This window comes from Phaenicophaeus curvirostris, chromosome Z (assembly GCF_032191515.1).
Source record: "Phaenicophaeus curvirostris isolate KB17595 chromosome Z, BPBGC_Pcur_1.0, whole genome shotgun sequence".
Lineage (NCBI taxonomy): Eukaryota > Metazoa > Chordata > Aves > Cuculiformes > Cuculidae > Phaenicophaeus > Phaenicophaeus curvirostris.
Window position 1 is genome coordinate 46,008,924 of NC_091431.1, and position 21,513 is coordinate 46,030,436.

Here is a 21,513-nt window from a genome sequence, read left to right on the forward strand (position 1 = left end):
TACAACAAGCTCTGTTAACTTTAGGAACTAAGCGTGTGTTCGATTCCTCAAGAGTCCTGTCAAACAAGCACTGGGCTTTATTCTATTCGAGATAAGTTCATGTCATCATCTTCTATACTGAAAGACAATTGCTTGCAGCAGAAGAAATCTATGACAGCAGTATATGAAACATGACAGCACACCCTTGACTTCCATGTCTTTAATGGCTCTTTGTGACACCAACAAATGCAAAGCTATAAGGGAAATAAGGAGAATAGAGTGGCAGAAGGGGAAGATGGCTAGTAGAAATTGGAACACATCTGTAAACATCTTGCCCCCAGAGAAAAGAAGGCATTCAGAAAATCAGTGCAGAAGATGGACTATGAGGCAAAAGCTATATGTACCAGGATGCCAAGAGACCTGGTAGTGACTAAAAGTCAGCATTGACAGAAGTGATACTTTGGTCTCCTCCTCACTGAAGAGGACTGGACTCTCGAACAAGCACCACAAGTCTCTTCAATCTTTGGGCATGTCAAGAACTGTGAGTCCAGTTTAATCTGCAACTGCAAAGTTCTGTTCCTCCAAACGGCACTTGTTTTTCTGTAAGCAGAACCATCTCTCTGCAGAAATACATGGGCCTTACAACTACTGCAGCAGCCTTGGGTACGGGGGAAGGCAGAGGGAAATCAAAACAGAAACAATTCAGCTATCCTGCTCCCTACAAAAATCAAGTGGAGAACATGCAGTACCTCCTATCTGTACCAGCCACAGCTGGTAGGAGAGCTTTGTTTAGACATAAGGTTTGAAATTACTATAGCTAAGCTCTTGCCCAGAAAGATTAATTTCTCTCAATCGTACTCTATGCTCTCTCAATCGTACTCCATGCTAGAAGAGTTTTCCCATATTTTTTCGCCATCACATTCACTGTAACTATAGTATGTAAACAAGAAGTAGAAGAGAGGGGTAAATGAAAAGTCAGCCCCTCAGGGAAGGTAGATTCTTGTGAAATGAAGTATTAGAAGAAAGCGCGTTCTACCAAATCTAAAACTGTCAAAAAATATGTTCGAGTGTCGCACAGGATTTGTGCCACTGCTAAAACCAGCTTTCTCGCTTCATGGAACCACAAGGCCCACTTCAACCTTTGAGAATAGGAGACCCTAGTGCCCTAAAATTTACCTCATTGAAAAAGAATAAGTGATTGATCAGTTTCTTCACTTGATGGGACCGTCAAATGTTTCCAGGTAGAAAAACTAAGTCAGACGTACAGATCTGTTATTGCTGTCCTAACTACTCTCAAAGAATCAGGTATGGAACTTACAAGCAAGCCCCAGTACAAACCCAGCCCCTCAGATGCACAGTCACAGAATCATTGGCTAGGGCTGCATTACCCCTCATTGAAACCAGTGGAGGGAGGGTAAACTCATCACAATCTCTAGACACTTATTGGATGAAAATTCTTAATTCTTCATGCTCTTTGACAGATTTTCTTACTAGCCTAGATTTTCTTCCTAACTCTAATGTAGAGAAAAGTATGTTCCTGTATAAATTAGTAAAGCTTATTAAGGCTAAAGGTGAACTTTTCTGCCAAGCACAACTTAAGAGAACATTAATGAGGTGAAGCTTCACTTTTGGATAAGGCTCCCAGCTACACAGTTCCAAGACAGATAGTGTTAAACAACACAACTCACTTCTCAGTCTATAAATACAGTGTAAATACCCATGGGACAGCTAAGAAAAGGACAGAAAGAACAGTTTCAGGGCTTCATCCCAGTTAAGATGTGGACCTGTGTGTTTCAGAGACAGTGAGATGGAACAGGCCTGCCATAGAGGACTTTGCTGCAAGAACTGGTCCTGTGATGACAAAAGACCTGGTCCTGAGATGGGGTGGCAGACTTCCACTATCTCCGGTATAAACATTGCTATTAGCATTACTGGTTCCAGCCATCAAAAGGAGGGGAAAAAGGTACATTGCTTGAGCTTACTTTTTTTTGGAGAAGACCAGACTAAGTCTGCCACAACATGTGGTATAGTAAAGTACACTCACTATTTACAATAATGAAGCCTCAGAAGAGAGTCAAGAGGCTGGAGTAGACCATAAAGTGCACTACAGTTGACCTGTACCTCAGTTGTAACCTTTTTAGTGATTTTTTTTTCCAAACAGGTAGAGAAGGAAAACCAGCCTGGAAACTAAGCATGAGCGAAGACTTGTGAGGTAGATATAGGTCCATAACTTCTCTGACACAGACTGCTTCCAATGTATTCAAATAATTTTGACGACTTTACAGGCACCAGGCTTATGCCACCCATTTGTAAGCCATTTTTAATCCATTTCAGGTAAAGGCAAGTGTTTTCAGGTCTTGTAAGAATACACCTGTTGTAGGCAAGGCAGAACTGAAATTACACAACCCAAGAGAGTCACCTTCTTTAGGAAACAAAAGGGAAAAGAGATTCCCCAAAACAATACAGCAAGGACAGACATGAGAATGTGACGTAGATCTGTCAGCAAAATGCAGTCCAAACCTAAATATTAAAACACCCAGGAACACGTAAATGTGCAGAAGACAGGATTAGCAGTAAAACATGAACCTTGAAGAAAAGGAGTAAAGAGAGAAATTAGATGAAACAATTTCTGAAGCAGAGAATGACTGTGTGGTAAAGCAGAGCATCGCCTCCCTATTCATCCACATCAACCACATAGGTGGCGAGATACATGCGTGGTCTATAGACACCGAAGAAGAACAGTAATGTATGAAACAAAGCACTGAGTGCACACACAACTACCACATGTATATGCATGTTAGGTAGCATTAAAGGAAAAAAGTGAGACCTTGAAAAATCTGCCACAAAGGCGAGGTAACATTTGGCAAAAATCCAATCTTTGATAAATCAGGTCTCCCTTTCCAGGAAGCTTTCCAACTGTTTTTCTTTCCAAAAGCTCAAGCTTCCAATACATTGGACTGATCAGTTAAGTAACCAACTTCAATAAGTAACTTACAACATCACGTTTCTGTGCCTTACCTAATTTTGTGGGTTAAGAACATACAACTGCTATACACAACCTTACATTAAAGTAAAAATACTGTTTCCATCTGCTGAAAGGGAACAGCTAGCTCCTGAAGTACACATAAATAGAGGTCAACCCTGTTTCTTTAAGAAGCATACTCTTAAGAAAAATTAAACCTGTTGTGAAAAATTTTCTAAATCTGTACTTAAAAAATATGAAAACCAACAATACCTACAAAAAAAGGAATGTAATTTCACTGCAGCAGTTACACTTGACTCAGATATCTCTGCCCACGGCTGAGTCACATATATCTACAGTACTGCGAAATTAGGTGATCTTAAAGCCATCACATTGGAAATCACACAACAGGCACGTAGTTTCAAGAGACTATACTTTTGGTTTGATCATAGTGATAGACCAAATTACTATAAAATACTTCTTGCAATATTCAACATTTACATTTCTACTCTGTTTTCATAATTCTCTAATGCTTTACAGAGAAAAATTACAGTTGCAGATATAGAATCTGAACTCAGAGCTGAAAAGGTGCCTTAATCTGTATCTACTAATACAGTCACAAAGTCAGAAAAAAAAGTCAGTTGACTATGTAAGTCAGATTCACATGCTAGAATAACTAAAGTTGAAATATCTGCTCTAAAAATGAATTTTGGAAGACTACATTTAGTTAATACTGAATATACTTTGCATCCTTCTAGCTTCACCTTACATTGCACAAACTATTAAAGTTTTGCTTATTTCAGTACCAAAAAAAAAAAAATATTCAAGTCATTTAGAGTTTTATTCATTTAGAGATATAATGCTTTAACAGATCTTATGCAAAATAAAAAACAATCAGACCAACTTCTCAAGCAAATTAAGAAATGCAAAAACTGTTTATAAGTAAAAAATCCCTTCAAACTCAAGTTTTCCCACCCACATATTGCAGGCTGTGCAATTTTTTTTACTACAGAAACAAAAGAAGAGAACCCACTACCTGCCCTTAATGTCTTCTCTCCAGTTCGGAATCAATTTCTGTGCCCTCTGGCACGAAGTTCTCCGTAACAACCTCTACTGCAAGTGCAGACCAGTAATTTTGTGCTCATTGTTCTATTTGAAATAAAACTGATCCAAATCAAGTAACAAAACTTGCTCTCGCTTGAGTTCTCCTTCAGCTCCAATAAAAGGAATTTAATGTACACAGGGAATAGTTAAAAAAATTAAAATAATACTTTACCTAGAAAAGCACACAGCAAAAATTCAGTTATAGAGGTTTTTTTCTTATATAGGAAGGATGGATTTTAAGCTTCATGAAGACAAAGAAATTAATATTTGACAGGTATTTAGGCATGAAAAATATCATTACGCCCAATGGGTTCACTATATCCAACTGAAAAGTGTTATAATTTTTTAAATTTTTTTTTCCTCAGTTGCAATATTGAACTTGCTTTCTTTGATTCCCAGCTTCTTCAAGAAATTCTTAGTTCATACAAACCAAATAAAACAATATGTGATGTCCTCAAAAGAGTATCAGGAGCACTTACTCATCATACTTGATATGATAAATAGCTTCTTCATCAGTGTCCATACAGTCTGAATAAGATGTGGATGGTGTATTGTCCAAACTATATGCATTTGCTCTAGAATGATCTTGACTTAAATTTCCATTAGTCCTTTTGTGGGTGTTATTACTCTTTCCTTGAGCTTTACCATTCTTATGTCCTTTTGTCACTCGGGTAACATTTTCTATATGAGCTTCAAACCAGGCTCCAATGCTGACATCACGGGCATCCACCAATTCATTAATCTAAAAGGAAAATTCAATAATTCAATTATGTTCATTTTATAAAATCCCAATTAAGAAAAAACAAGACAATTTACTATGTTACTGCTAAACTTCATTATTAGTGAAGCAATCAACTCCAGTAATTAGTCAAACTTGAGCAAGTTCAAGCAACATGCAGTCAAATATGTTGCAGTTTCAATGTTCTACTACTCTTCCTTCATTAAAAACTAGTACAAACATAATCTGCATTAAATTTTAAAAAGCAAGACTAAGATCACTTCCCCCCCCTCCAAATCTAGAAGTTAGCTTAATCTCTTTCATTATCCTTTCCTCTGTTTTTACCAATTGTGCTTTATGATTAAAAAAGCATACACAGCATTAAAATACTAGCTCACAATGAAGGGGTTTAAAGATTCTCCGAGCCTCCAACTCGCAACTATTTTTTAACCTATCTTTCTGGCTTGCGAGAGTTTTTTTTTAACCCTCCAAGACTTGAGGAGAGAAAGGAAGGAAACAAGTATAAGCAGGTTGCTGTCTTCAGCTAATTGAGCAGATATTCCTTTACTAATACTGAGAACACTAGGAAAAAAGATTCAAAGAACAGTTCATCAACATTACATCAAGTATAAAAACACTATTAAACAGAACTACTGCAGAGCTGTACCATAGAAAACACCTGTAATAAACAATATAAAGTACACAAAACCACATAGATATACACAATTTAACCTATAGCCTTTGCCAAGTACCAGCATAGTGGCAGACAGTTACTTGCTCTTACTGATTACAAAGGCTAGTTTCTATAAACTGAACAATCTTATTGCATTTTCATAGGAGCAAGCCAAAAAATATGCTTCATACCTTTCAGTATTTCAAGTGAAACAGTCCTTAGGTATCTGAAAGTGCAACTGACAGCAGTTTGAGCTAACAAGTTTAGCCCAAGAGAGCAATGCGTTGTATTCTACTCTCACCATTCACCTTCTTAAAATGAACTCCAAAACAAAACCCATGCTTTTTCCTCCCACGCAAACTACCAACATGTATTTTCCGATTTTTATTCTTACAACCAACAGATCCAATCAGGCATAAGACCGTCCTCAGAGAGGAAACAGAAGCTATACCTTCTTATAACCCATAGCCATCTAAAATAAAAAGTCATACATTAAGCTATTTATTACATGATTGCCTTACTACCCATTCTTAGAACCTTTTCCATTCTGTAAGCAGAAATCCTCTATATGTTCCTACTGTCATCTACAGATAGCAAAGAAAGCAATGGACTCTTATTTCCCCCTATCTATATTAAAAACATACGGTTGGCTGACAAAGTAATCAAGTCACAGGTAACAAAGGGGGAAATATTAGGTCCTGGTGTCAGAGATCACAAAAATTCCAGCTGACTCAACAGAACAGTTCTCCTTGAGTACGTTTGCTATTCTGTTCTCTAGTTTCTATATTAATCCTGAACAAAACAGCTAAAAGACTACCTGATACAATTTTTAGCATTCGTGAAATTACAAATTTTTATACTCCTTTCCCTTGATCAACTGATCTTCTGTGGCCTCCTGCCTTCCCAGTACTGTCCCCATCCTTTCCTCATATTAGCTGTTACACTCACCGGTTAATTGCAATGCTTCAGAACTGAGGAAATTAGGTTTTTTTTCCCCACCGTAGTAAATGGAGATATATTTTAAAAAGGAAACACACAAGCTTGTGTATCCATATTCTCCCTGATTGCTGGGAGAATAAAAGTCACTGCACATGGTATGTACCTTTCCACTTGTCCTTAATACCTCAAACATTAAGTAACAGTCTAAATGAAACCAAGACAGCTTCCCATTGGGATAGCAGGTCTAAATAACAGCAGTCCTGTAGCAGAAGTTAACATGTATACATACGTCAGCCTCAACCTCCTTTTTATTCTAATTTTGGATATTTTCAGCAAAAGAATACCATGATGGATGATTCTTAACTAAACGAAGCACCCCAACAGGAGGTAAAGTGTTAGCATTCACTGTATAAACACATCCTACTAAATATCCACTGAGCTACCGATCTGGAAACTGCCTATTTTCTGTTTAAATTAAACTTCTTATACTTTGATTTAATCTTACATGACAACATCCAAAAATTCAATTAAGTACAAAATTAACAAGGAGTATGATATACGCGATACCCCCCAAAAAACTAAAATAAACAGAAATCGTTACATCATATATAATTTAAGCAAATTGCGTACAATCAGAGTGACGAAACACTGTGTCAGGTTGCCCAAACTGGTGGCAGATGCCCCTGGAAACATTCAAGATCAGGTTGGATGGTGCTTTAAGCAAAATGACATAGTGGAAGATGTCCCTGCTTATCAGAGGAGGGTTCCAGTAGACTACCTTTAAAGGTTCCTTCTGATCCAAACCATTCTATGATTCTGTTTATTTCCATAGTTTATCTAGTTCTAATGGAGCACTGAAACATTAGCACTAGAACAAGGCCCTTTTTCCAAGCTTGCCGATAAGTAGAGGAAAAGCCACACTTATTTTTGTAGCTTCTCTTCACAGAAAGTATTTGTGTTTCAGTTACTCTAAATTTTTTGGAGAACATGTTTTGGAGAATAATGTGCCAGTTTATGAAGTCTCCTGAAACTTACCACACCAGCAAGTCAGTTAGAGATACTTTTGTGATTCTGCAAGAGTCAGCTTAAATGAAGTTAATTTGACTGCCAAATCATGGCATTATGTCAAATTATGAAAGATAGCAATGAGGATTTACACTTTCATACATTAAAACAATAAACTTATTAAGCAATAAAATTGAACCCACAAGTGGAAGGCCAGCGTCCAGCTTCTAAAGTCTGTACATACCTTGTACAATCCAATGCCAGGATCAATGAGAAACGAACGAGATGATGTAGATGGCTGACTGGGTGATCCACTATTTGTTTTTTTCACTTTGTTCTTGCAGATGGAAGCAGCACAGGGATTGACTTCGCCATCCTGATCTGCCACAGAAGCAGTGGTAGGAGCTTCAGATTCAGAACGAATCAAAAGTTGTACTATGTCATTCAGTCCAACATTGTAGTCAAATAAAGTGTGTCCGTCTTCTAGCTGTCAAAAGAAAGGTATAATTGTAACATTTCACCTTGAGGGACATATGTAGTATTCCAAATCTTCCTCTTAGAGGTAATAATCATACAGACAAGAAGAGGGAAGTCATTTATCTTGGATAAATAAAAAACATCTTGAGCACATGCAAAACCAAACTCATCACACCGCCTGCTGTCATAACTTCATTCAATGAAAATCACTGAAAGGCTTAAAATAATAAACAGGTATCTTTACAGACTTTGGACCTTTTAATAATGCATCAACATCCAAGTGAATGCAGTGACTGTTTTCTTTCCTGATCAGGAAACAGGTAGGATCTATGTTGCCACATGTACACAATAACAATAAACACATGTGAGAGTTTTAAAATCAACAATCATTGTATCATGTATACTTCAGTTACATGATTTCACAATTTGCTCTTTCTCACTATTTTCTAGAAAGTAAGGCAGCAAATTAAACTAGTACTTTGCAAACTATTTCCCAAACAAAATATAAAAAACTCGTACACATACAACTCCATTTACTTTTCAAAACCACTGAGTATTGTGCAAGAGCAACTACACATATAGGGAAGCAACAGGAAAAAGGTGTACTGGGCCTTCAACTTTATGAAAGAAAATACCCTAAACTGAAAGCGTTCATAAACATTTTTATTCCTGGTTTAGCCAGGTTCCCCATTCTCCATCACCTCACTAGATGATCCCAAGATGACTACTCACTGAAAGCAAGTCTTTTAACTGGCCAATTTAAAAGCTATTATAATAACTGAAGTAATGTGTAATGTTTAGCACTTCCTCAAATAACTTCATACATCAGGGCCCACTATATTCTAGATGCAATCAGATCCTGCAGGACACCAGAATATAAATAGAAGCAGACCTTTTAAAACATGTGTAGCACATAGTTGCTAAACATTATTTTGGGCCCCACTCTGCACAGCTTTAAGATACCTATTATTATCTTTATTTTAGCCAGTGATCTCGCCTACCTACAATTAAGATAGGAAACTCACAATCAAAAAAACACCAAGTTGTATGATAGGAGAGAACAAAAACAGCGTGCGATAATGACTGCTGCTTTGCTCAACACTCTTAATGACTGACAGCTCCCCTGAACTATAATGCACTGCTTTGGGACATCAAAACTAGAATTTTATTAGTTATAGTTTGCTTTGCATTGCAGTGGGAGGAAAACATGTATGACAAAAACTCCCACCTGCTTCCAAACCACTTCTGCAACAAAAACTTGCCCGACCTTTTTCCAGAGTAGGTGCTATCACTGTTTCAGGAATCTTGTCAAACAGATCTGTTTACATGAACTTACAGGCAGCACCAATACAACAAGAAAAAATAGGGGGCAGGAAGGAACAGAAAAAATAAAGTGGGAAGCAATTCTCCAACTTCTCACTAAAATAGTTTCCTGTAACATTCAAATGACCTCAGGATAGACAAAAGAAGAATCCAACTTTCTTCTATTATCTCCTCTGCTTTTTCAAAACAATTCTAAAGGACACAGGACAGTTGCGGACATATACGCTGACACTAAAGGAATGAATTAACTGTTCTTCCCTGAATTTAAGATCTACATTAAAAAAAAACAAAGTCTCCTTCATTGCAAATAACCACTGTACCCACAGCTCGGACGGGTGCACAGGCACACTTGCAGTTTGTTTCAATGCAATTGAAACTGACCCAGCAGTCTGGTGAACAGCCTGGGGAGCAATCCTTGCACAACTGACTATTTTCAAAATAGTTCAGCACACGGCAGATGAAAATCATACTGAAGATTTTGGTGCTGTGTGGGAATATATGCTGGTCTAACGATGTGGCCTTATCAGGTTGTTAGGGAGAAGTTTGGAATACTTCAAGGTCGAGAAGCAGCTACAGTGTGGGAACAAGAAGGCAGTCTATGTACAAGATTACTTATACAAAAAATACTATGGGAAACTTTGGGCTTTAGCCAAGCATTACGTAAACACTAGACAAGATAGCAGAAAAGTACAAAAGGCTTGCCTGCCTGCTAATAAACAACTTGATTTTCAATCATATTGATTGTCTGTGATCTTGTCTGGGGTACCTGCATGGGTTCAGTCTCCCACAAATGGTGACCAGCGACGTGACAGGAGCGCCGTGGTAGGTCGGCAGTGTGGAGCTACACTCTCCAAATTGGAGATCAATAAAGCAGGTGGAACGGCTGCTGTAGTATTTAATATAAGAAGAATAAGAATAAGAATAAGAATAAGAATAAGAATAAGAATAAGAATAAGAATAAGAATAAGAATAAGAATAAGAATAAGAATAAGAATAAGAATAAGGCCGGCGAGATTGAGGGGCCGGCAGCGCACGCGCTTGAGTTGAACAGCCATAGGAATCGTGGTATCCATGGACTAAAAGTCTGTCCATGACTTCTTGATGAAGCTTGTGACTGGACAGGGTGTGAAATTGAGTCCAGAGGCACTGTCCCAACTTTTAATACGGGTACGGTGCAAGGACTTTTTTGTGCATCCCAGTAACGTTTTCAATTTGACTGTTTGGGAATCCCTGAGAAGAGATTTGTGGCAGTCAGTTACCATGGGAGATTCCAAAGCGTTTGAGGTTGCATGAACCTGGGGGACTGCTGAAGGGATGTTAAAAACTATGACAGCAGGAGCTATGAACGAGTGAAAAATTGGGTGCATTGCAAAATTTAGTGGAGGAGCAAATAGATTAAGGGCATATAGTCCTATTTAATAGTCCTTGGAACACACCTGTATTTGTGATTAAAAAAGAAATCTGGAAAATGGCATTTATTACATGACTTTTCTAAACAAACTACAAGAGGCCTTAAATAAGCAGGCAGGCAATATCACCACTAGAGAAGTGTTGCTTAAACAATTAGCCTTAGAGAATGCAAAAACGGACTTAGGGCACTGTTAATTGCATGATCACCTGTTACAAAGATTGCTTGTTTTACCAGAATTGACTGATGCCAACTTTATGAGAGTGATGCAAGTAATAGCTTGGATGCCTATGCCTCCTGAGTTCATATTAAAGGGCACTAGAATTACTCAGCTGATTTGTTTTCCAGCAATTCTACTCCATGCAGGAAATTGCATATGGGGGAGACAGAGGCTTTGGTTCAACTGACCAGTCCGTGATTCTATCACCACAGAAACTACAAAAAAAAAAAAAGAACCTTTAACGTACAGTACTCACAGAGCAACAACAAAAAAAATATTACCAGAATGTAAATACCTGCTAGACAATCAATACAAGCCTTATCAGATAATGCACGTAAATATTTTAAGCATGTATGTGCCCGGTACCGTGTGTAGTTTAAATATCCATAGCATCAAAAAATTGTGGATCCAATAGTGATAATCAACATTGTATGAGTGTATTCAGCTAGCTCTGAAATGAGTGGTTGTGTGTGTGTTTGAAGCACTTCAAACGCTTGTAAGACTTACAAATTGGTTTTGATTAATCTTGGAAATATATCTCTGGGACCTTTCAATCTCAAATGTCCACTAAGCCGGCAAACAGGTAGATTTACCTGGGGATCTTTGGAATGAAAGGCTTCAGAATGAAAAATTTTAAAATACCTAACAAAAACAAGCAAAAAAAAAATAGAAAAAGCCCAGCCTTGCAGCTGTATGTGTGTGAGTGCCTTCCCCTCCTTCTCCCTCCTTTCTAAGTTTTTTTCCTTTTTGGCTTTGCAGAAGTCCAGAGGAGTTAACGGTGTTATCTCTCTAGGGGAATGCCAATTTGCGAGAACACTCTGCATTCCAGTGTTCCTCATGAGCAACTGCTGGGCCCTAGCGCAGACAACTTTTAGGGATAATTGAGCCAATGATAGAGGAAAATTCAAAAGATTCATTACAAATTATTGAGTGGATATTTTGCCACACTAACCCCCGAAAAAAGCCCAATAGTAACTAGACTCAAAATGATTACAGTGATAATCACCAAGGGAAGAAAAAGAAGCATTCAGCTATTAGGTCAAGACCTGACAATCATTTATATCCCAATGACAAAAGAATATGCTACGTGATGCATGGCAAATATTTTGAATTTATAGGCGGCTCTAACAGATTATCGAGGAATTATTGATATCCACTTACCGAGTCATAAATTGTCTTCCTCTCTGCAAACATTACAAGTAGAACAGAAGCCCTTATGTAGACAGCGACCGGTTGACAGCCCTACAGTATTTACTGATGGATCAGGAAAAACAGGAAGAGCAGTACTAACGTGGAAAGAAAATGGACAGTAGGCAAATAAAGTGTAGTTTATATAGTAGAAGGATTGACACTAATAGTGGAATTATATGCAGTGCTAAAGCTTTTGAACGGCATCATAGTCCCTTTAATTTAGTTACAGATTCACAAGATGTAGCCAGAGTAGCGCAGAATATAGAAAGAGGATGGTTAAAACAGATAAACAATGAGTGATTGCTTTTAAATGTTAAAGCAGCTATGGTTTCAAGTCACAGCTGGAAGAGCAGAACTTTATGTGATGCATATTCGGAGTCACACATCACTTCCAGAATTTATAGTCGAAGGGCATACAGGCTGACAGCAGGGCCAGTCCACGGCCCACTACCAAACATTATTCAACAAGCACTAATGTCACATAATCTTATCATCAGTCTGCCAATGCACTACGTAGGCAACTTAAAATTTATTAGAATTAGCCCGGAAAATAATAAAATATGCCCGGATTATCAACAAAGAACACCACTACAGCCTAGAGGAGCCAACCCGAGGGGACTAAGCGCTTTACAAATTTGGCAAAAAGATACTATTCACATACCTGAATTTGGAAGATTGAGATATGTACATGTTTCGATTGACAGGTATTCAAATGCGATATGGGCAACAGCACATACCGGGGAATCTTTAGGGAAATAGCAAACTCACACAGGTAAAAACAGACAATGGGCCAGGATATGTAAGTGACCAACTTGAGAAGTTTTTTCAAACCTAGGGAACAACACATGTCACAGGGGCATACCACAATCTCCACAAGGACAGGCAATGGTAGAACGAGCCCATCAGACACTAAAAAATATGTTATTGAAACAAATAGGGGGAATGAAGGGTAAAACACCACAGTAGAGATTAAGGAAAGCACTGTATGCATTGAATTGCTTAAATGTGAGAGAGATTTAGGAGACAGGAAAATCACCTATAGTAAGGCATTTTTTTTATCTTTACAGACGGTCAGCAGCTCAACGAGGAAGGACCATATCAGTTAATAACATGGGGTCGAGGATATGCTCGTGTTTCCACAGGTCAAGCACCCAAGTGGATGCCAGCACGGCGTGTCTGTCTGTATCTAAGCAGAGATAGCAATTACGACAAAGATGACAACGATACCAGTACGGACAGCAATACTGCTGGGGCTGTATCAGCACTCACGGACAGGGTAAAGAAGCTTGAAGATGAATGATGATTGAAAGAAAAAAATTTGTTATAAAGGATTCTTAAGTCAGAAGGCTAGCTAAAGGCCTTAATCAAAATCGCTTTTCTTGCATTAGTATACTTCCGTGTATCTGTAGTAACATATTTCTATGTTTAATCATGTGTCAATCATGTTTTCATGAAAGGTACAACAAACAATTGATAATTTATATAGTTTATAACGTTTATAAATAAAAGAAGGGGGAAAGGTGGGCATAAAGATTCCAGTATTGCGTGTATGCTGGGGCAAACGGCCGATGCCTTGCTATTCCTGCAATATTAGCGGCAGGCACGAAACACATGGCCAATGTTCTCATGCTTGTTGGCTTGTTGCAACCTTGGAATCTTTATTAAGACATGTAGGTTAATAGGGAAGGGATGCACTAGGCTGAAAACACGAAGATAAGGGGCACACCTGTGGAAAACAGGGGATTGCACTCTGTCGCTATACTATACATACTATATATGCCAAATTGGGAAAGGCGGCGGGCCTGGACAACCATGGCAAATTGATTTTCACCCTCACACAGTATGGTTAGCATGATCAATCTATTTGGCTGATGTGGCAAAATGCAACTCCTTCATTTATCCCTGTCAATGAAAGTTGGTTTTGTGGAGGAAATGGTTATGGAAATGCAATTGGAATGTATTTGACAGAAAAGGGAATATGAAACTATGGATCTGCAAAATTATTGCCACCAGGCTATTTTTTGATCTGTGGTGATAGGGATTGGGCAGGAATCCGCAAGTAAAGCAGTAGCGGGTCCATGTTATCTTGGCAAATTGACCCTACTTGCTCCTGGTGTGAATCATTTCAATATTTCAAGACGACCTCGTGTGAAGCGAGCTTTTTCTCACACAGAGCTTACATCTGACTGTAAAGCTTACATCTGAGTGTAAAGATAATGTGGAATTGTGGAATAGGGGCGAGATTCTTGCTGCGGCCATGTTAGCCCCAGGAGTAGGAGTAGCTCATGCCTTAACCACGCTACGAAAAATGGCCTGTTGGAGTATCAAGCAATTCAATCTGACTTCTAAAATGATAACAAACTTGTTAGTGGATGTTGATAGCGTGAGACATGCTGTTTTACAAAATACAGCAGCCACAGATTTTTGTTGCTAGCACAGGGCCATTGTTGCCAGGAATTTGAAGGTATGTGTTGTATGCATCTTTCTGATCACTCTTAATCTATCCAGAAGAAGCTTCAGCAACTTGCAGAAAATATGCACAAAATTACTCTGGTTTCTTTGCCTTTTGATCAATTCTTAGAGAGTTTAGGATTGCCAAGCTGGCTAACTAGTTTGCTACACACAATTTTAGTACCTTTAACTGCAGTAGGCCTGTTAATTTGTTTTCCTATTTTGTTACAATGCTGCAAGACTTGTTTGGAAAATAGCATGGATTCTATTTTAAAAAGAAAGGGAGGAAATGCGGTAATATATGCTGGTCTAACGATGCGGCCTTATCAGGTTGTTAAGGAGAAGTTTGGAATACATCAAGGTCAAGAAGCAGCTACAGTGTGAGAACAAGAAGGCAGTCTATGTGCAAGATTACTTATACAAAAACTACTACGGGAAACTTTGAGCTTTAGGCAAGCATTACGTAAACATTAGACAAGATAGCAGAAAAGTACAAAAGGCTTGCTTGCTAATAAACTACTTGATTTCCAATCATATTGATTGTCTGTGATCTTGTTCGGGGTACCTCCATGGGTTCAGTCTCCCACAGTGCTGTAACTGTTAGGTGAACACAAGTCTTAGAACGGAGATGTCCAGCAACTGTTATTCTACAGGTGACTACCAACACTGCCTCATATGCTTTAGGCTAGGGCTTCATACTGAGTTGCTAGCTACTCAAGCAAGTTTAAATAACATTTCCTGTCCCACCATGTCATATGTTCCTATGCTTTTGACAACTCTTTAACAAAGGGGACAGAAGCGTTCCTGCAGCCCTATGGCAATCCTGACTTAGGAGCTTTCCTCTCTACAAGAAGTTGGTATTTTTGATGTTAACATTATTAAAGAAGTTTAAAGCCAGCTATTCTTGGGTTCAAATTACACACAAACCCAAACCAAAGACAAATTATCATCTTGCAGTAATGAACTTGCAGTAGGGGAGGAGGTACTGTGGAATCCACATTTCCCTTTGAAGACTCAATGCTCCACCAAGGGATTTTTTTTGTTGTTGCTGCAAAATGGTTTTTTCTAAAAAAAAATAAAAAAGCAGCAGTACATCTCCACCACAGATAATTTGTGAAATAATGCATAAGTTGCACACCACTGGGCACAACTTCTGCTCCATTATTCTGTTCCAACTAGACTGGACAAGCTGCAGCAGAGGCTTCAGTATGCAATTCCTGTAATTGTCTGGTATAAGGCAATCTTCTGAAAACTACTGCAGTGGAGAGAAAAGGATAACCTCACTTTGGGTAACTGTAGGTACACCAGCAACACTGTCATTGTTCCCCCTTTCTCTCAGGACACACTGTGCACAAGCTGACAGAAAAATATATTTTGAACTGCAGTTCAAAGTCAAGCCAGCAAAAATGTAAAGCTGATCAGCCTGAATGATCTACCATAACTAGGTAAGCAGTGGTAATGTTCAACTAAAAACATGTCTCATCTTTGCACTCATAACTGACGAGCAGATCACAGAGTGAGTTGTTTCTTCAATCCACAACTAAATCCTCCTTATTAGAATGATGAAGACAAAAAAAAGAGAAGACTAAAAATAGTAAATTATCCAGGAATAGTTAAATCTAAAATGTTTGGAAAGCAAGATATACCTACACTAGGCCTTGAGTAAGAAGCCCCTTTCTTGAACGATATACACACAACCCACCACGTACAGACTACCTGCTCCTGCACAGGAATCAAACAAAACATCTTAAAATGCAAACAGAATAAACTGGTGGCTGCAAAGTTATCTACTTGATTGTACTAATTAATAAGAAAGGAGCATTCTGTTCTCTGCCCAAATGGTAGTAGGGTTTTTTTTTTAATTTGCTTTTATAATCAGAATTCTTTCCAGGAATATTTTGACTATAGCCTATTATATGACTAGTGATGTCACACCAAAGTCTGAAAGCACAGTAGCACAGAAAAGATTACTATAAGCACATTTCAAATTAGCTAGGATGTAATGTTTAGCAACATGACTGAGAAAAAGTGTCTGTTTTACTATTACCAAAAATTGTATAAATTTAGACTCTGCAACATTGCCTGCTTCTGGTAACAAAGCAGAGAAACACAAAAACTCAACTAGCAGAATCAAATTCACATGCTATTTGACTTACAAGAATTAATCTGTGTACCTACCAGCATACCTATATACAGCATTACTGCATCACTGACAACTGAAATCCTTGGAGTAACAAAGCCAGAAAACATTCCAGAAAAGAAGAAGCAAAGAACTGTAAGATGCTGTTTCTTGAATTACTCACACTATACTGAAGTTAATACAACAATGGGACCCTGGACAGTAAGCTATAGCCTCACAGACCGCTGGAGCAAAAAACCAGTCATGCAGCACACGACAGTGTGCCTCTCCCTCCAGATAGAGCAGGATCTCATAGTCCGTTCCAAGCTGGCCATGGACTGTAAGATGACTTTACAAATTACATTATTAAAACAGTATCGCATGGAGAAAATTAAGGACCTATCACTACTTCTGCATATATGAGAAAAACCATGATACCTTCCTTTATATTGACATATAGCATTTTAAATTGATCTTGGAATATAGTATTTCTTACCCTGAAGAAACACACAAAAAAAACCCCAAATCACAGACCACAAATAGACCAAAACCACCCACAACTTCACCACACACACACCCCCGTCTTATTCCACAGCAAACACGGCCTTACTATATCATCAACATTCATGAAAGCATTACGGAATTGAGTCCCGAAGAACCTCACAGACGAATAAAATATTCAACCCAGAAAAGAAGCAAATTCCATCAAAATCAGTTTGACAATCTGTGGGAACAGGTGCACTGACCAGTTCCCTGGTCAGCTTTATAGTATGCTCATGTCTAACAATAGTTACTTACACAAACATATGAACACCTCCATCCCATTCTGCTGCAAAAGATTCCCTGTATAAGTTTGCCTGGACAGTATATTACAAGAAAAGAAACATTACATTTTTACTTAATCATACACTAAGCATTTAGGGACACCTGTCAATCTCAAGTTTATACACGCAAACCAGAAGCAAAAGTAATCACACAAGTACCAGATAATCAAGTTCTATCTCATTCAAGTCAATTATGATTTCATAATGGGTGATTAGAACATGTACTAAAGCAAAAATAACTGAACAGGCAATTTCATTTATGAGATTTTGCTAGGTCTTGTGATCCTACTGTCTTTAAAAAAAAGATGATTTTTTTTTCCTTAGCAGTAGATTTTAATTTCAGTTCTTCCGGTTAATGACTGGCATACTTCATAAGTCTTGAAGACTTCACTAATATACTCTGAATGAAGTGACACTAAAAAGCGGCTAGATTTACTGCACCTAACCCTTTAACAGGGCTAAATATCCATAAGCAGAGAAACAAACTACATCTTTCAAATGTATTTTCATACATCATGCATTATAGACACTGTGAATTTCAAAATACTTCTAGAGAAGGTTATTCTAAGTACTAAAAGGTACAACCCTGTATTTATACTACCACACAACAGAGGCTACAACAATACTGTATCTACAACAGTACAATAGATAGATAGTTCTATCTATTGCTGATAGAACTGCGCTGTAACATAAAGCCACAAATGACTTCAAAAGCATGAAGAAGCTGCCCTTACATGAACATGAATACTTGTGCAGAGTGCAGTAATTCTTCATTACTTGGAAAAAAAATACGCCTGACAAATAATTCACCAATTACTATCACATTAACTTGCCTACAAGTCCCAGCAGAAGCACAGATCATTACAGGTTATGTGGCATGTACGCAGATCTCCCAAGACAGCACATAATCATTCTTGTAAGAACACATTACCTACTGTTTTTATCTTAAAGTGTGATCCAAGATGGCAAGTTCCTGGGTCACCCTTAACCAGCCATTCCATTCGACAATCAAGATCTTTAATCACTTACGGAAGTGTGCCTTTGAGATCTTCTGACGTGTTCGTTTCCAAGAACTAGAGTAGTGCCTACATTTAACAGATGAAAGAGACTATAATGAATGCAGAAGATCTCTTTAATTAACATAGCATGATGAAAAGTTAAGTGATATCAATCCTTTATTTTGCACAGATATTACATGCAGCCTACATATTTCTTTAGCATTAAATACATAAAGGTAACAGGCTTCAGGTTTAACAGAAAAACTTGGTTATGAATTGTTTACGGGAGTTACCCAGAAGGTCAGTCTGAAGAAATGAACCTGTAACTTCCAACTGGCTACTCACTGAAAGCAAGCAAACTGGACTTGTAGAACTCCTATAGTCTCCATCTTAAAACTGATGTACAAGCATAACTTTTTCTGCCTAAAGGACAGGTGTTAGAATCGTGAATTCCACTTAGTATTTTTTAAGAAGCATTCAAACATATTTCCAACCCGCACCTGGTGATGAAGAGCCTAAATAAAAATTAAAAATAAGATTTTAAGTACGTAACAGTGGAGTTTGAGCCAATGGGCCCAACTCTGGTCAAGAAAGTTTCAATAGTCTTTACTACACAACATTAGGCACTTAGCTCATGGACTTCTACCATTCACAAAGCATGCTCAGCTTGCTTACTCTTTCAGAGCTGAAAGAGAACTTGAACAATATCTTTTATTTCCCATGGAAAACTGTAGCTTACACCTGGATTATGCTTTAAGATTCTGGGATCTTTAAATTCATGCATCAACCACATTCAGAGTAGTAGGCATGTGATCAAATTTTTACAGCAACTGTGTAGAGGACTGTTTCCCAACGAAATAAAGTTGTCTCAATTGCAACAGAAACAAAAGCTAAATAAAAAGGCATTTAACAGCCAACCACATAAAGAAAGCTACTGTCTTTATATATAAATTGGAATATTTAATGTGCAGTTCAATGCGTTCCCAACTCCAGGAGATCCACTTCCTCCTCTAGGAACTTCAGTTTCAATAGTATTTGCTGCAGCTTGCATGCAGTCTGCTCTGTCAAAAAAAATATTTTGTCTGGAGATCATTCCACTAAAATGTCCCATCATTTTCTTGCCCATAGGACAGTTCTGCTGCTACTGGTGATGGTTTTAAGTGACATGTCAGTAACCATGCAGGGTCCAAAGACATTCCTGGCCCTGCACAATGCAGCTGCACTGAGGTGATCCATTACAATAAAAGAATAAGAAGGCAAATAACCACTTCCAGAGACCTTTAAGCAAAGTATGCATGTTCAAGAGGTTTCATGACTCCTTACTTCTCACACATCTACAGAATAACATTTCTGAAGCGTGTGTATGATTATTTCCACATTTTAAATAAGGTTTCTGCATATACACAGAATTACTAGGTTGGAAAAGACCTCTTGGATCATCAAGTCCAACCATTCCTATCAACCACTAAACTATGTCTCTGAGCACCTCATCCATCTGCCTTTTAAATACCTCCAGGGATAGTGACTCAACCACCTCCCTGGGCAGTCTGTGCCAGTGCCCAATGACCCTTCCTGCTAAAAATATCTTTTTCTGATGTCCAGCCTGAACCTCCCCTGGTGGAGCTTAAGGCCATTCCCCCTTGTCCTGTCCCCTGTCACTTGGGAGAAGGGGCCAGCTCCCTCCTCTCTACAACCTCTTTTCTGCACTACACTGCGCAGTCATAAAGACATCCTCTTCATACTGTTTTCACCTTAGCAATCCTGAATGTTTTCTCCCAACTCTCCCTTCCTTATTGCTACTGGCACTTTTAGCAAAGATTCTCGTAGAAACCAAAGGGTAACACTTAATAGTCTCATGCAAAAACTATAACAAAGGTTTACTCTCCTAAATGGGAAATAACTTTTAAATTGCTTGAAAAGAAATACCAAAGAAACCTTAGGAAACCTAAGCACTCTTATCGGTGCTTTTATCCTTTACTCCATGACAAGCTCCCCAATGAAAGCAAAGCCGAAATATCAACAGGCTGAGATTTTACAAATGTTCCTTGCTTGTCACTAAAAGCACTTTAATTTATACAGTTCCATTAAGTCTCAGCACTGACAATGTGTTCTCCAAGACTCATGTTAACTTTTTATTTCTTAATAGTTTGGACTTCATAGCTTCCTGTTAATAATGAACGGATGCAAATGGCAAATCATTCCTCATTTCCAGAGAGAGAATTTACTCATCAATAAAAAAAGATTTAAAAAAAAAATCATTGCTCTCTCTTCATCACTCTTAGTACTCTGTAGAGTGATGAAATCATAATGGAACATATAAGCAGGTTAAACAACTGGACCAGGATGTTCTCTGACAGATTCTAGATCCATGTACCTCTAGCACAGAATACAGGTAGATCACAACATTTTAAAAACCAGTAATCAAACAACTTATTAGTGTCTGGAGAATATGATTCATGTTTCAAAGCAACTTATAAGAACACTCAAAGATATGACCGTTACACTACCAAAAATCCCACCAACAAGACAATACAGATTAGCCTTTGTATCAGAGACTGCTCATATACGTGTTAAAAAAACAACAATTACCTACTCTAGGCTTATGGAAAAAGATAGTCATAATACTGGAAGGTATCCGATGTCTTACTCTCAGTAAATTGCGATCTAGGCAGGTATCATAGTCTTACAGAGACTCGCACAGTATTCAGCAGAAGGCATACAGCAAGAAGAATTCCCAGAGAACAGAGAATATGGAAGCTTCTGGGATTTGAGAAAAACTTTTCTACAGTTACAGTGACAACCAATGAGTTTAATCACAGCACAGTATGAATATGCTGTGCTTCTTCAACTTGCCACACAAAGAGGAATTCTGGCATGCTGAACAAAGCCACATAACCCGGAAAAAATATCGCAGAACCGCGTTGCTGACACTGTCTGTAATAACACATCAATCTCAGTACAAACACCACAATAAATGTACATTAGTCATCTTTGTACTCAATCAAGAATAGCTTTCTTGAAGGAAAAAAAAAATCTAAAAAAAAAAAAATCAGACTTTACCTGAAGCTTTGTAACTAAAATTAAGTACAGAAAGCCTACATTTTAAAACCACATCATCCAAA

At 38.1% G+C, this 21,513-nt stretch overlaps 1 protein-coding gene across 3 annotated transcripts in view; it reads right to left on the reverse strand.

Moving 5' to 3' along the window:
* The window catches only part of UHRF2 (ubiquitin like with PHD and ring finger domains 2), a 92,042-nt gene that overhangs the window by 65,389 nt on the left and 5,140 nt on the right, over positions 1–21,513 (reverse strand). For all 3 annotated transcript variants that reach the window (XM_069881243.1, XM_069881244.1, XM_069881245.1), the window contains exons 2-3: positions 7,625–7,867; positions 4,525–4,787 (exon numbers count right to left, since the gene is read on the reverse strand). In XM_069881243.1, the coding sequence (XP_069737344.1) occupies positions 4,525–4,787; positions 7,625–7,867 (506 nt within the window). The remainder of the gene's footprint in view (positions 1–4,524; positions 4,788–7,624; positions 7,868–21,513) is intronic.